At 34.9% G+C, this 16,182-nt stretch overlaps 1 protein-coding gene across 3 annotated transcripts in view; it reads right to left on the bottom strand.

Moving 5' to 3' along the window:
* The window catches only part of bmper (BMP binding endothelial regulator), a 46,186-nt gene that overhangs the window by 15,922 nt on the left and 14,082 nt on the right, over nucleotides 1–16,182 (bottom strand). For all 3 annotated transcript variants that reach the window (XM_024258584.2, XM_024258583.2, XM_036216021.1), the window contains 3 exons: nucleotides 4,956–5,055; nucleotides 1,092–1,174; nucleotides 623–713 (listed from right to left, as the gene is read on the bottom strand). In XM_024258584.2, coding sequence (XP_024114352.1) covers nucleotides 623–713; nucleotides 1,092–1,174; nucleotides 4,956–5,055 — 274 coding nt within the window. The remainder of the gene's footprint in view (nucleotides 1–622; nucleotides 714–1,091; nucleotides 1,175–4,955; nucleotides 5,056–16,182) is intronic.

The raw sequence follows: 16,182 nt of genomic DNA, 5'->3' as shown, positions 1-16,182 counted from the left end.
ATTATTATTATTTTTATTTAAAATTAAGAGTATCAAAGCAAAAATAAATAAACCAAATAGCATTTTGTCTGGATTCTAGAAATCCTTAAAAACTATTTTTGTTGTCCATTTAATCAAGAATGCAACATATTTTTGTCCACATCTTCAAGATTTTAAAGAAGCAATGAAAAAAAAGACATATTAGCATTTAAATGTATTTAGAAAATAAAAAAAATAATAAAAAATTAATAAAAAACAAAAAAAAACTAAAATAAATAAAACAAATATATATAATAAATATAACATGATAAATATAATATAATAGATAAAATATCTAAATAAAATATAAAAATATAAAAAAAAAATTCAATAAATATTTATTTTCAGTTTCTGATCAAGGTAATTTTTAATCGACTTTTCTCATTCAAATAAAAATTTAAATTCGTAATAAAATATATTAGATACAAATTTTATTTTTTGTTTTTTTCCACCTTTTATCTCTAAAATGTTAAATTACAGGGAAAAATCGCGTCAAGTCAACTTTGATTTAAATATGCAGATCTGCGGGGACATAAAAGCTATTACGTGTTATAGTTTTTGTCATTTCAATCCCATTTTAAGTACAAGAAATATTTGCACTCACTGGGGCAGGTGGGACAGCACTTCTTTGGGTGGATTTTGGGGTTCTTGCAGTGGATGACACACTGCACCTCAGCCTCAGTGATCACACCTTCCTGTGGTAACAAAAGGAAAAAACAATAAGTTTTTTCTCCTCCTTTTGTTTATTTCTTCTTTACTTCAAGACAAATCTGTCGTTTCTACATCTTCGTCTTAAACCCTACTAATTGATATTCCCTTCTGACAATATTTAGATCTTTAAATTCTTATTTCATTCTTTCAACATGCATAATTCAGGTCTACTCTGCAGATTTGATCACCACCCTCATCACTTCTTGTTTGACTTTTTAGCATTTCTTCTCCAGATTCTCTATTGTTTTAATCTCTCCTTTTCTAACAGCATCACATCTGCATGTAAACTAGATATGATATCAGAGGTTTTAATTAAAATTGAAAGCTGAAACACCGTAATGCTTGAAACATCACAAACACACCTGACAGCGTCTGGTTTTACAGGGTTTGGTGGAGCTGATCCACGACTCCGAGCTGTTATAGGATCGTCCATCTAACGTGCAACCTGGAAGAAGAAAATAAAAAAATATATTTTTAAAGAAAAAATTCAACATTAGTTCCAAACACACCTCTGAAAATCAATCAATCGCTAGTTGGATGAATAAATGTTTTTTTCTGATAGCTGCACATGTGATTAAAAGATGTGCCGACCTTACAGAGTTTATATTTTACACCACTTAAAATTATCCACGGACATATTTTCTCTCAAAAAAAGAGATTTAGGAAAAACTGATCTTCCTCCACAACTTCACAGCCACTAATCCATCAGGCCTGCAGCCATCCTGGGCTAAATGAAGAGCCTATTCATTTCATTCCTCTTACAGTAAGCAGCATCAAATCAATTCTTAACTTTTCATACAGTGAAACCCGATCACAGTCATTGATCCACTTTCCTCTGCGTAAACCAAACCCTCTCATGCTGCTGCAGGTTTTTAAAAAGCATTAAAGAGATCAGGTGGCAACTCGAAACCACTGAGATCTTGTTTTGATATGGAGTTCAATGATAACATATTCTCCATCCTGCAAACAATCAGTTTTATTTATCAGGATACATTTGAAAAAGTTTGTGTTACCTTACACCAATAAAAAGCTGACAAAGTTAAAAAATACCAGATCACAGTTTAAAAATGTTGCATTTTTGCAGAAAATAACTTGTTTTTTATCTCATGGATCCTCAGAATTCATGTTACTTAAAACTGAAAATGTTTTTGCCCTCAAGTGTGTCTTTGTGGATCCTTTGACCTTCAAGGAAATATTTACTGACATGTCAGCTTGATATTCTAAGAAAATTACATGAGTGTAAAGTTTATGTGCAGCAACAGGTGCTTCCTTAAATGTTTCTTCTACATGATCTGCCAAAGTAGAAAATGTAAGATTTTTTAGGTTAAATGTTATTTTTTTTCCAAAAAATGTGATGTTCCCAGAGGTTCATCTCATTCCAACAAACCTACGTATAGAAAACAAAAAGGGTTTGTGGTATTTCTACAATGACACACAAACTCGCAGCTATCTCAAAATCCAGTCAGTCCCCAGCTGTGGATTTCTGACCAATCACAGATCAGATCTCTGACTCAAGTAGAAGAAGTCCTACCATCATGAAAGGCAAATATTAACTGAGAAATGACAGACTTTTTCTCACAAAGCTGGGAAAGAAAACATGTTTCTCTGTGCTCAATAATTATTCATAATTATGCGAATAAACACAAACCAACTCATACAATAATTCATTCAAAACCACAGACGTGAACTTTGATTTACAGCAGATACATTCAAATTTCTGTAACAGCACTAGCACTCATCATCATCTATCAAAGGAGACGTCGGCGACTTATTCAGGCCGTGGAGCAGCAAGCCATGTGGGAGCGGCTACGGATGAAGAGATTTTAGGAAATCCTGGTTGGTGATTTAACAGAGGAGCCGTAGATCGACGCTCAACTTTTCATTAACTGTGTGATGCTGTGGGACCTCTTGTGGCACCACCGTGGGATCCGGTTGATGGTCAGGTTACTCATTTAATTTGAAAAAGGTGTTTCCATTGCAGTTTTGCAAATTAAGCCAATTTCGATACGTCTCATATACCACCTCCTCCAAAGGAAGCTCAGAGGGGATCAAGCGTTTTAAATCTGTGCATTCAGCAGACATCTTCCCACTCCATTTCTTTAGTAAACTTCTTAAAATTCCTTTTTATAACCAGGCTTTTGACGTAACATGAGACTCTGCTCTACTGGTGTGTTTTATTTTTATGATTAGTCCAAAAAAAAAAAAAGAACCTTATAAACTTCAGAAGTCTTTAAAAAATAATAGTGCACTAAAATTTTAAGTGACAAAGCATTTGCTGCAGACTAAGATTCAAATTTATAAAGATGTTTTCTATTTTTCCAATTAAAAACCAAAATTAAATCTAATTTTTGCACATGAATTCATTGCTATTTCTTTTGTTAGACTGCTGCGTACATAAAATTCTTCATTAGGGCAGTTTTAGGGGAAGTTCTTCTTCAATAAAGTGATGTCATCCGGCTTTGATTCTCTTTAACTAGGAGCATGATTTCACCAGAATCTGTGAGAGCATCAGTTTTACAAAGAGGTGTAAGTGTGTTTTCATCACAAAGGGGACTTAAGGTTGGTGACAGTGACCACAAGACGACCATAAAACAGAAAAAATGAGTGTGGCTGCCGTGGAGATGAGGGGCTTTCCATATTCAGGCTGAGTGAGCTTCATCCTCTTTATAAAAAATGACGAAATGAAAACTGAAAACACGAGAACATTAAGGTCTGATCTGACAGTTTTATTGCTAAATCATAACTGCAAAAACAAAAGCAACTTAAAATATTTATTTTGCAACATTAGCTAAAGATGGCTGCAGCAACAGGGTTATTTGAGCAACAAGTTTGGTTGAGATACCAACATTTCCCATCTTTTCTTTACTCATTAAGGCTTTTTTTTTTCAATGCTTGAATCAAAAGTCCTACAAATAAACTCCAAAGGAGTTCATAGAATGTGGACGCCTCCTGTATTTTCTGTGCAAAAGTTAGAATAAAGAAAAATTAGCAAAGAGGTTTAGTTTGTAAATTGACGTGGAAAATTCTACCCCAACATTCATCCTCAGAAGTTTTGACGTGACAAATGATGGAGGGAAATTGACATGAAAACATCATTTACAGCCTTCATGGACAATAAAATCCGTGACAAAATCATGCAGGTGCTCAATTCCGAAGCAAGAGTTAAAATCGAATGAATTACGAATACGTCTCAGTTGTACTGATGATAATCAATAAAAACTTCTTCACTCCGAATGATTAAGTTTTAACTTTGAATATATGTAAAAAAATATATTCTGGCAACTATATACAAAAGAAACACAATAGAGGTGAGATTATATAAATTCATTCCTTTCATGCAATTATTCAAACTTAGTTGATAAAAGTAATGATTAAAGACCCAATCTGGTCATCTTTTCAATCCATTTTAATTTTCTTTTAATGGTGTTTTAATTATAATTATGCTATTTTTTAGTCCAAATCAAAAAACACACATTAATTTGAATAAAGAAACACCCCAAAATGCAAATTTAAGCTTAATTTTCTTTATGTATGTCCTGAAATATGAGAAAAATGCCACAAGAACATGTTAAAAACATGGAGTGGATCTTTAAGTGTTCTGAAACTTGCTTGAAATGAACCAATAAATTATAAACCGATAAATAAATAAAGCTTTTATCAATAAAAATGAGAAAGAAGGAAGTCTGTTTATAAAATTTGTGTCAATTCCTTTTTTAGAACATATTTGATATGAATTTAAGATTTTTTTTAAAGAGAAAAAACAAGATTGCGTGAATTAAAACAGTAAACAAGGTGAGCGTGTTTGATCCACATCATTTTTAATTTTAAGCATGTTTTTCTTTTCCTATTTCCTTATACTCTTTTACATTTTAGTGGCTATTTGGTTTAGTAAAAGCAATCAACATTAGAGTAAACAAGTATGGTAAACACACCTAAATTTAAGTTCAAGTTGAGTTTTTCCTGGTAAAAGGAGATAAATTATCCATGTTTTTGTTCTTTATGTTTAATATAAAAACTTAAAAAGCATTTGAAGCCTTTTAAAGAAATAAACCGTCAGCAGCTGTGTGCTTTGGTGTCATCAAAGAAATGCAGATTTATCCGCAGACACAGTTACAGCTCCCCTGAGTCTGCACAGCTTCACAATAAACATCTTCGCTGTTATGTCACACCATGAGGAACAAACGACAAAGGCTGCTCTGTATTTGTCCCTCCGGCTTTAGTCTTACCTTTACACCTCTCACAGCAGGCTCCGGTTTGTTTCACGACCAGAGCGCAGTCTTCAGACACCGGCGGGCATTTCTCCTGTTTGCAGTCCGCTTTCCCGTCCTGTAGGACACAAACACACTTTAGTATATAGGATTCATCACAGCAGTTTTATCACTAATTATCTCAGATTTCTTTCGGATTCACAGCTGGATTTTTTAAATTCCATTTTAAGTCAGTTGCACAGAATCCCAAAATTCACAAACATCTCAAATATCCAAAAAGCCTTAATCAATAAATCAAAAAAGTTTTTTTTTTCATTTTAATTTGCAAAAACAACCTATTATTCTTGTTTATTTAGGTTAAACAAACCATTAACCTTTATCAACCTATTATTGTCTTTTTCTTATCATTCCCCCTTAAAAATATCATCACGTCATTAAAAAAATAATTTTTGACATACTGGAGCTGTATAGACATGAAAGCAGTTATTTTTTAAATAACATTATGATTATTTAGGAGTAAATATTACTGTTTGCCGTAAAAAATGAATAAAAAAGCAATGTCTTGCAACGTTTTAATGCTTAAAGATGGAAAATTCCATAAAAACATAAACATTTAGGACATTTTTAACAAGAACAGCAATGCATTGACTTAGATTAAGTGATTTTAATTAGTTGGAGAAATAGAATTTTAATTGTGCTCAGAATTATACCAGGAGGGAACAAAAATGAATTCAGAGCACTGTCTAAACTGCACAACATATCAAAAACTTTAACACTTTTCACTTACATTCATATTTTTGGTAAAGTTTTTAATGGCAAACATCCAAAAAATATGTTTTATAATATTCCTATAAAAGTACCAATATACCAAATTATTGGTAAAATATTTTACATTTTTCACATTTAGATAAACAACGTAAAGTAAAATCTTTCAAAAGAAAAAGTAAAAAAGAAGAAATTTTGAGACTAAAACTGCAGAAACAGCTGATTTCTCCCCAAATAAACTGGCCTTCGTCTAAACATAATGTACTTCTACATTTTGTGACAGTTAATCGAGAAACTAATTTGGAACCTTAATGTCCGTAAACAAAGATCAGTGTTTCCACGTGTGGAGCTGCTAAACCTAAAAAGTGGAAGATAAAAGTTTATGCCTTTAATGATCCCGTTTTATTGGCCGCTGCATTTCGCCTCAGTCCTCTGCTTTTAACAGAAATTAAATGTGACTTCATAGTTAAGCTGTGAATTTTCACACCAACTCAACGATCCTCCTGTCGCCTGCAGAAAGGGCCTCCACCGACTGCACAGTGGGAGCGCTCGGAGCCTGCGCTGCCTAATTCCCTCCACTCTCACAGCCAGGCTTTATTGCACAGTTTTATCCTCAAGCTGAGTGTGTTTTATTTTACACACTGTGAGGGTTTATAAAGTGGAGGCTGGCAGGGTCCTGTGGCCCTGTGACACTGCGGCAGGCGGCTCGAACAAGAACGGATCAAAGAAAAGCCAAAATAAATGGGGGTGGTTTAATATAGCAGCGACTAAACCCCAACCACACTCAGGAAAGATGATGTCATGAGCGGAGCGGAGGGAGGACAGCCGCAGACATGGAAAGAAGGGACACAGGAAGTGAAATAAAATAAATTAAAAAGATTATAAAACTAGAAAAACTGCAACTAAAAAAGTAATTTTTATATATTTAAAAAGGTCCAGATATGAATTAGAGTGAGGCTAGTTTATAACTCACTGGAGGACCCGATTAGATTAAATGTTCAATTGAGGATCAAAATAATTTAAAGATTTTTTGATCATAAAGGGAAAAACATTTTTAAAAGTCTGATAAATCATTTATTTAAAGGTTTATAAGCAATTGGGAAAAAGTTCATTTAAAAACTGGACTGATTTAATTGATTTTCTTGTGACTAAACACAGTTTGGAGTCAGATGGACCAAAAAACAAGAGAGGAGAGCAGCAGGTGGACGTCTCTGTTGCTTATTTCCATGGAAAAAAAGGCAGTTTTAACAGCGGGATAGATGTTATGCAGAAAAACTACGGAAATGACTGTCCTAAGAGTTTAAATTTCTCCAAATTTGATCTAATAGTTTCTGAAATAACACAAACCAAGTATAGTTTAAGCCTTCAACACTTGAGATGGCGTTTTATCTTTTATCTCTCCATGGTGACTCTCTGGCTGAAGAAAAATTAAATAGTATTTTTTTTTTAATTGGAGAATAGCAAATATTTTAGCAACATGCTAAAGTTTTTGGCTAATTTGTTGTTTTTAGGCTAATTTAGAGTTTAGCTTCTATTTTAGTAACTAATTTAGTTTACTGAAGAATTGTATGCTAATTTGGGGTTTGGCTAATAATTTAGCAACATGTTGATGTTTTTGGCTAATTTGTTATCTACTGACGTTTTTTTGAATAATTTGTAATTTAGCTTTTATTTTAGAAACAGGCTAACTAATTTAGTTTACTGAGGAATTTTAGTCTATTTAGGAGTTCAGCTGGTAATTGGGCAACAAACAACCTTTTTTTGGGCTGATTTGACCTCTAATTAAATTTTTTATGCTAATTTGGAATTTAGCTGATATTTTAGGAATATACTAACATTTTTGGCTAATTTGACCTCTAATTAAATTTTTTATGCTAATTTGGATTTTAGCTGATATTTTAGGAATATACTAACATTTTTGGCTAATTGCTATCTACTGAAGTTTTTAGGCTAACTGAGGAATTTTAGGCTATTTAGGAGTTCAGCTAGTAATGAAGCAACGGGCTAGCTTTTTTGCTAATTTGGCCTCTACTAAAGGTAAAAACGTTAACAAAAATCACTTTTTGAGAAATGATCAATTCTTTTTATATTTTTGCTTTTGTTCGTGCCAAAAAATAAACAAAAAAAAAGAAGGTCATGAATGCAAATCCAAATTTCTTAAAGGCTAAAGTAAATCTCTGCGGCTCCTTCTGGGTTTTGTTCAGTCGAAAACTAGCCCAAAAGGCTCTTTTACTGTAAAAGGTTGCCAACCCCTGATTTACAGCAACCGAACATTGGCGAAAAATGGCGAGCAACATCAGAGCTATCCAGCCGTACAGTTTTGATTCAGATTTCAGCTCAGACGAGGAAAACAAAGACGGACACTGATCTAGTCGTTTACAAGTGGAGCAAGGAGCTTCATCAATTGCATTTTTTCTACATCACAGCTACAAGCTTTTTCAAATAATTTTGCTTCATCTGCTCCTAATTCACAATTATATTAATAAAAAAATACTCAGAAATGACATAATAGGTTTAATTTTCTTCCTCATCAGAAAAATTCCACAAGAAAAACACCAAAAACACATTTTTCATTGGAATGGGTCTTTAAGGATTTTACTAACCTGAGAACAATCAAACATTTCAAGTCACACTTTAATGCTCATGAGTAATTTTACATGGAGAAAAATGTTTGAATCGTTCTAAAATTTCACTGAAAACTATAAAAGTTTATAACAACCTTTGGATTGGTTATATGTATAGAATTTGAGTCTGAATATAAATATATAAACCTCTATTTTCCATAATGAAATCTAACCAATCAAATTCAGAGGCTGTGATAAATAAATAAATTAAACCAAAAGGTTAAATTGTGGAGGTGGTTTGGTGTGTCCTCATCCTGTTATCCATTAGAGCAAAGTGCCGTCGGAACATGTGACCCGCTCCACGGCTATCCCGGCTGCATCGGGGTCAACGGTCACAGCGGGTCACCTCGCATCATAAACACTCAACATACCACCGCGGCTGCATGACCGGACGACTGCTGCAGAGTGACACCCCCCACACACACAGGTAGGGAGGGGGGCACAGCGCTGGTCAGTGACAAAGAGAGAGTCAGGGTGGTGAGGGTTTACAAGCCGATCTCTAGTCCAATAAAATCCTTTTTTTTTTTTTTAAATCAAATTAAATATTTTTATCTGATGAATCTGTACAGAAAGAGAGTCAGAGACAAACTGTTCAACCTCCAGACTTTATGGAGACAAAAAGCATAACTGTACTCTGAACTGAACTATGGTATTTTAAATTCAATCAGCTTAATTCAATCCTTTACTAACGGGATTATTGAAGGTTAAGGTTAAAGGCTACAGAGGCATTATGAAAGACACAAACGTTAACTGTTTGTGGGGCAAAAGGGTTGGAATCTTTCAGCTTCAAAAATGTCCAAAAGTTATACTTCTTTTAAACAAACGTTCGGTTTATAGTTCATTTTCATGATTTCTTCAGACAATTCGGTTGAAAACAACACTGAATTAAAAGGATTTGTTTCTCTCTTTACACAGACAGACACATTTATTAGTCAAGTGGTAACTTCAAAATCAAATCAAACTTTATTAATAAAGCACTTTTCATACAATAGTAATGCAAAGGACCTTATAGGCTTAAAACAATAAAAAATGACATAAAACAGAAATGAACATAATGACACAGGCGAATGAAACTGAAAGTATGTAATAGTTAGGGTGTAACAATTATTCGACTTAATTAATGAATCAATTTCTACAATCCAAGAAAGTCAAGTTTACTAAAATGTTTGTGGATTTGCCATTCATTCCTGTTTCCTTGTACACATTAATTGATTATTTTACAAGAAAAACAAGGAATCTGGAAAACTGTCGCTTAAAATTTTTGGCTAAAGATGTCCTGGATCCATTTTAGGTCAGTGAATCCAAAATGAACCAAAAATCGACAAAGAATCGGATCGTCATCCACAAATATGATGTGAATCGAATTGTTAAAATGAATCGTTACATCCCTAATAAATAAAAATAGAAACTAAATCTTGCTTCATCCACCACTAGGAGGTGATGACGTAAGCTGCTTTGCCTCCCATCCTCTCAAACTTTTTCTGTTCTCAAAAAGTTTTCCATTAAACATATTTTACTTTCTTCTGCAAATCAACCAAATCTCCCTCCTTTTTGTCAAGTTTTTTCCCCAACACCAGGAAAAAACCTCACGAGTTAAACAACTCAGCTCCATCCCTGAACTCTAATCCATCATGTGACTCCTCATGCAGCTTAAAGACAAGAGGAGGAACTGGAAGCACACAGAAATCAACTTTCAGGCTTATTGTTCGCCTTTAGTGAACAGTTAGCCAATCAGTGTTGGATCTACAGCTAAATGCTTATCCAGAGTGTGAACAAACATGTCCACGCTGGTGGAATACTCTAAATTCTCCACTCTATGTGGGAAGCAGCCCGACAGCAGCCCGCTACAGTAAATGAGCGCTTCAATCTGGCATCATTGTTGAACTTTAAATTTCAACGAAATATTCTGATTTTTTTTCACTTGTTAGAGCTTTAGAGGTCAATCCTCAAAAATGTGTCTATTCTGTTTTAAAGAAAAATCCTTAAAATTAAAGAAATAGGAAGAAATAAAAAACAGATATGTAATTACTTTTATTGCCAAAAGGGGGAGACAAAAGCATCAAATGATACGTTTATTTTCATTTTTACATTTTTATGTTTTTTCTATATTTTTGAAGATTTGTATGGATTTTGTTACATTTTTAGCCCTCATCTCCCTTCTTAAGTATTATTAAATGCATATATATATTTATGTTTTTTTAATAATTGCAGCTATTTAACACCTAAAGCTACATGATATGAGTTGGAAACATTTAATTTCTGACTCCTCTAATGTAAACATGGGTTTTCATGTTCGGATATCTAAACAGTAATAAAATGTAGCACAGATGTCAATAACTTTTACGATTTAATAAAAAAAAGGAACTTCATAAGGAATTTAAATTTAACGAAAACAACATTTTAATGCAAAACAAAGCAGAGGTGATTTATTATCACCTGAGAATTCAGATTGGGTTTTCATTTGGTAAGACGAGCGGAATGTGTTGGTTCTTCTGATTTATCATCAGAGGGAAACAGGTTAAGATAAGAGCAGAGCCGTGGGCTCAGCGTTATCAGGTGTTTATCAGGTTGACATCCTGCTGAATTGATCAGCTACTGTTTGAGTTGAGGCAGACGGCGACCTTTAACCCTCCTCACACTCCGATCGATCGCAGCTCCTGTATAAGAGTATAAGACTCTTTAGACTCAATAAATCACCTGCTGCCATGTAAAGACCAGAATTTGTTCCTTTAAACACGTCTCTGTTTGATTCCTTCCAGCATTTGTTTATTACACATCCCAGTGTTTGTGCCACAGTTCAACATGATTTGTTCTTTCTTCTCACCAAAGTGTTTCTAATCATCTTTAGCACATAAATACGCATTGTGCGCTCTGATTTGAGTCACATGGGGGTTTGTTTTTGACTTGATTGCCTCCATGTGAAGCAAAAACAAAAACCACAAACTGATTTTAAAATCTGCCGCAACAAAAGCTGTTTGGACTGTTGGAACATTTGGAAAATATGTTTATGCATTCATGATATTAGCAAATGAGAGCTGAAAAACAAAGTTTCCCACCTTCTCTTCTAAAGCTGACACAAAGCAGACGGTGTGGCAGTTACCCAAATGACCACTAGAGGCAGATTTTCCACGTTAAAATCTCTGACCATGCAGAGAAAACAAACAGCTAGAAGAGATCACGGGCAGGGGGCTGATGGATGCTGTCTTGCTTTTTGTAAATGAGAGAGAGGATCTTTTTATGTCACATTTTAAAAAAATGTTAGTAGTTTAGTAATTATTTCCATTGGATCTGTCTTGGTAAGAAAGAAAAATAAAACTCAGCAAACTGATTTATCCAGTTTTTACTCAAACATTATTCCATTAATATTTGATTTTTTACATTTTTGCTAGTTTGATTGTCTGATTTCCTGTCATTTCAGCTTTTTTGACACATGCATGATCTAATTTATTTCTAATTTTCATTTTATGCAAACAAATCTACATATTTTTAGGGATGTTTCCCCCTGAACATGGTGGATCTTTCTGAGACAGGATAAACCTGGTTTGTTCTTGGATGGACCACCAGAAGCTATATGCCACATGCATGGTGTTATCATGGCTATTAATCTGGTTAGTGAATAAAGTTGGGTCAGAAAGGGAATTTCCCCAAAAAAACTAAAGCCAAATCAATTGTGTGAATCATGCAGGATTTGATGTCACAACTGCAAAAGTCTTTAGGCATTTTATTAACAAAATCCACTTATTTGTCATATCTATTCACTTGATGTTTTAGGTAAAGGTTGGAAATCACGCACATTAATTTACTGTATGTGCGTTAACCCTGTAACATTGGAGATGTCACCTAAATATCTAGGGGTGTAACAATTAATCGATTAACTGATGAATCCATTTCTGTTCCTACGGTTCAAACGGATCAATCTGTCTAAATCACTATCAAATCGTCTAACATCATTATAAAATTGTTTAATAAAGACATAAATCAACAATCGATCTTGAAAAATACCAGTTAGATTGACATATGTTAGGTATATTTCATTTTAACGTAAAAACGACCAAGCGGCATCACAGTGGACAACACACATGTGAAGGAGGCAAAAAAAAAAAAGATCAACCATCATTACAGTCCGATGTATGGAGACAGTTTGAATTTAGCAAAGACATGACATACAGTGTGGAAGAATGTTGAAAAACAACAAGGCTGTACTTTATAAAACTAAAATGTTAATAGATTTGACATCAATTGTACACATATTTAATTTACACTTTATTATCTTGCAAGAAATACAAGGAATTTGGAAAACTTAATCTGCACTCGAGGCCTGGAGTTTGGTTTACACAATCAATGTGAATCACCTGATTCTGATGCAGAGAAAAGAACCTTTTTTATTTTGGCTTTGCACTGATATGCAACACATAGCTAACACAAAGTGCTGCTCAACGGCACAAAGTCGCTTTTCTCCGCCTCGGAATCCACTGGATTTGTGTTAATTGCTAAAACAGTTGAAGAAAGAATGTAAACACTGGAGCTAAAGCGTTTGGTGTTAAAGGATTAAGAAACTCACTTGACTGTTTTAACGTTCAACAGTTTAGTGTTCCCTCATAGTCTGTTTCATTAGAGCAGAAAAGAAAACTCATCTGAACTGCATGCAAACTCTGCTTCCTGTAAACCCTGATTTGATTCAGAGGCTGTGAGTGCAGAAAATGACTCAGTAAATCAAGAAAATCAGAAAATGTTTCATCAGTTAACAAGATTTAGTAAATCTGAGTTTTTCAAAGTTTTCTTCTTCATGTGTTTTTTTACCAGACCATTTTACAGAAGTTAAAGCTCCTTGATGAGTCACACGATTGTTTTGGGTTCACTCTCACAAGTGCAGTGTGAAAGCAAACTAACTTAATGACTAGACGTGAAAATCTTCCTCACCTCCCCGAGTCTACCAGACTATCAGAGTGTGAAAGTACTTTGACTCAGCAGGAAAAGTCCTTCTGTGTACTAAAACTAACACCCAGAGCTTCTACAGGAGACGCTGCAGCACAGCCAGAGTAACCTCCATCACACCAGGCCGGTTTGTGCCACTGAAACGAAATTTCTCTTCTGGGACAAATAAACTTTTCTGAAGTGAACTAAGCCGTATTTTTCAGGCCGTTTTGCTGTTTCTGTGGTAAAATGTTAGGTTCCTCCAGTGGGTAATAATAAATAGGCTGCAAATGTTGCAGCAAAACTATGAGAACACTGTAGTCAGTCTTTGCTGGAACTAAGTTTACAATTAAACATTTCATACATTTGATATTTTAAGTATTTTTTTTATCTTATATTGAAAGTTTTTTGTTTGGTACCTCTATAAGTGGGCATCTGAAGGAAATTTGGGAGCACTGAGTTACAAATACCACAAAATAGGAAATTAAAACGGACTGTTTTCAAATAAAGAAGAAGTTAATACTTGTCTACCTGCTGATAAATTTAATATATTTTTAAGACATTGAATGTTGACAAAGTATATTTTGATTTATTCAAAGTTTGTTAGCTTAAATCATGTTTTTCTACCAATAACACGCAGAAATGATAACTGTTTCTGATCTTTTACTCGTATTATCATAGTATTAAGTTAATAAACAATAGTGTTTTTCCACATTAATAAAAGCAAAAGAAGTGTTCCAACAAGATATTGTAAGATATTATTTTTCTCGTGCTGTGCACTATATCCACCTCTGAAAATACAATTAAAACGTCAGAGACGAGCACAGGAAATATTAAAGTGCATCATTTTGCAAAATTAAAATTTGATATTTTTGTTGTTGAATCTCTGAATCATAATTTAAAACAATGTTTTTACGCTTTTTTAAAGTCAAACAAAGCAGGTTTTAGTGCATGAGTGAAAAAAAACTACCTACAGGAGGAGATGAAGAGGTGAGCGGAGGAAGAGTCGATGACAGAGTGGAAAAAGACATGGAGATGGACAGACAGATAGACGGGACGATGAAGAGCGCGACAGAGATGGACAGACTTCTTCCGAGATAGTGGATCGCCATGGCGACTTGCCTGTCAATCAGTCTGTCAACCACATCCACTCCTGGCCCCATTACAGCGCCGGACGCACACAATACCTCTTCTGTGTGTGCATGGATGTGTGTCCGTGCTCACGGGGGCCATTAACAGGCACTCTGGACCAACCAAAGAGACCCCCCCACACACACCTCCACCTCCACCCGTCCCTCTCTGATCCATGTATGAGTGACACTGGAGCCCTGGTGGCTCCCCAACCCCCCAGAGAGTTCACTGCCACACAGGACTCTTTTTGGATCACGCGGAGTCGTGCACATGTGCTCATATAAGGACACTTTCCATGGATGCAGTTTAGCTGTTTTCAACACCACTTCACTATTTTTATGAGCACTTCTGCAGCAGAGAAACCTTTGATTTAACAGACTTCTTGTTGCCAAAGCTCCTGGAATGGAGGAGACAAATACTGTAACGCTGGATTTCAAAATTTCTGATTTAATAAAGCACATAGGTGTGTGTGAGTAGGGTGGGGGCCGATGCGTGATTGTGTGTAGCGGAGTCAAAGCTGAGATGAAAGGACAGCCATTGCTGGCTGATGACTGATAGCACTCAGCAGGGCTTTGGCTGATGTCTGCCTGATAATTTGGAGCACGGATCAGTCAGCCGGGGGTGGTGGTGGGTTGATTGTGTGTGTAGGGGGGGTTCTTATAGGTCAGTATCATTCTTTCCAAGCATGATATTTCCATGTTAGTCGCTCAGAATTGCTGTGTGGAACTTTTAGGAATTCATTTCTGGTTGGCGTGCAGAAGTCTCCATTAAAATCATAGAAGTTTGGTGAAGTTTAGAGATTCTAGCAGGTAGATTTTCTTCTATAAATGATCAGTCTGTAAGTTTACTGCTTTCTTTCTAGTTTACAAGCTGTTTCTGTGCAAAACAGAGTGACATGCTGCATTTGATTCAGCAGCAAAGGGTTTGTGATAGTTTTAGTTTGTAAGAAAAGTGGAAAAATTCAAACGTAAATGCTAGATATGAATGTAGACTTCTTCTGCGATTCCTAAAACAAAGCTTTAATCTGTGTTGGAAACACAACTACAAGCAGAAAAACAGATAACGATGAAATGTTACATTCAAACGTGTTTGGGATTTTGCTTCACATTAGCTACAGTTCCACTGATTATGAAATTGTGCAAATTGGATTTGCGATAATTCGAAAAAACTCGCATTTATCGCAAACAAGTTTTTGCACTTGGAGGAGGTGGTTTTTTAGGTGTATCAAAATTAACATAATTTGCAAAACTGCCATATAAACACTTTTTTCTAATGAAACATCACATGACCAACAGATACCACGCCACAAGAGGTCCCTCAGCATTAAAAGTTAAGCATGTTAAGCAGAATTGTTGGATCCACAGCTCCTCTGTAAAATCACCAATCATGATTTCCAAAATCTCTTCATCTGAAGCCACTCCCACCCAGCTCAGTGCTTCATGGTCTGACCCCAAAGTCTCCTTTGATAGATGATGATGGGCGCTAGTGCAGTGGCAGAAATTTAAATGTATATGCTGTAAATCAAAGTATTGTTCACAACCGTATTTTTGAATGACTTATCACGTGAGTTGTTTTGTGGTTATTCACATAATTTGGATTTAATGGAAACAGTGGAATGGCGAAATTGTGTTTTTTCAAAATTTCTAAAATGTTGATAAAGTTTTGTGCATATGTGTTATAGAAATGCAGCTACCATTGACTGTATAAAACTGTCTATGGCAGGTACTAATACCTTTATGAATGTTGCATTCTGGGTAATCTGGATGTAGCATTTTGCTTCAAATTTTCCGGAGATATTCAGGAAATAGCCG

The sequence above is a fragment of the Oryzias melastigma genome, linkage group LG16 (assembly GCF_002922805.2).
Source record: "Oryzias melastigma strain HK-1 linkage group LG16, ASM292280v2, whole genome shotgun sequence".
NCBI lineage: Eukaryota > Metazoa > Chordata > Actinopteri > Beloniformes > Adrianichthyidae > Oryzias > Oryzias melastigma.
The sequence above is the reverse complement of the archived record's forward strand: the minus strand, read 5'-3'. Positions and strand labels throughout refer to the sequence as shown.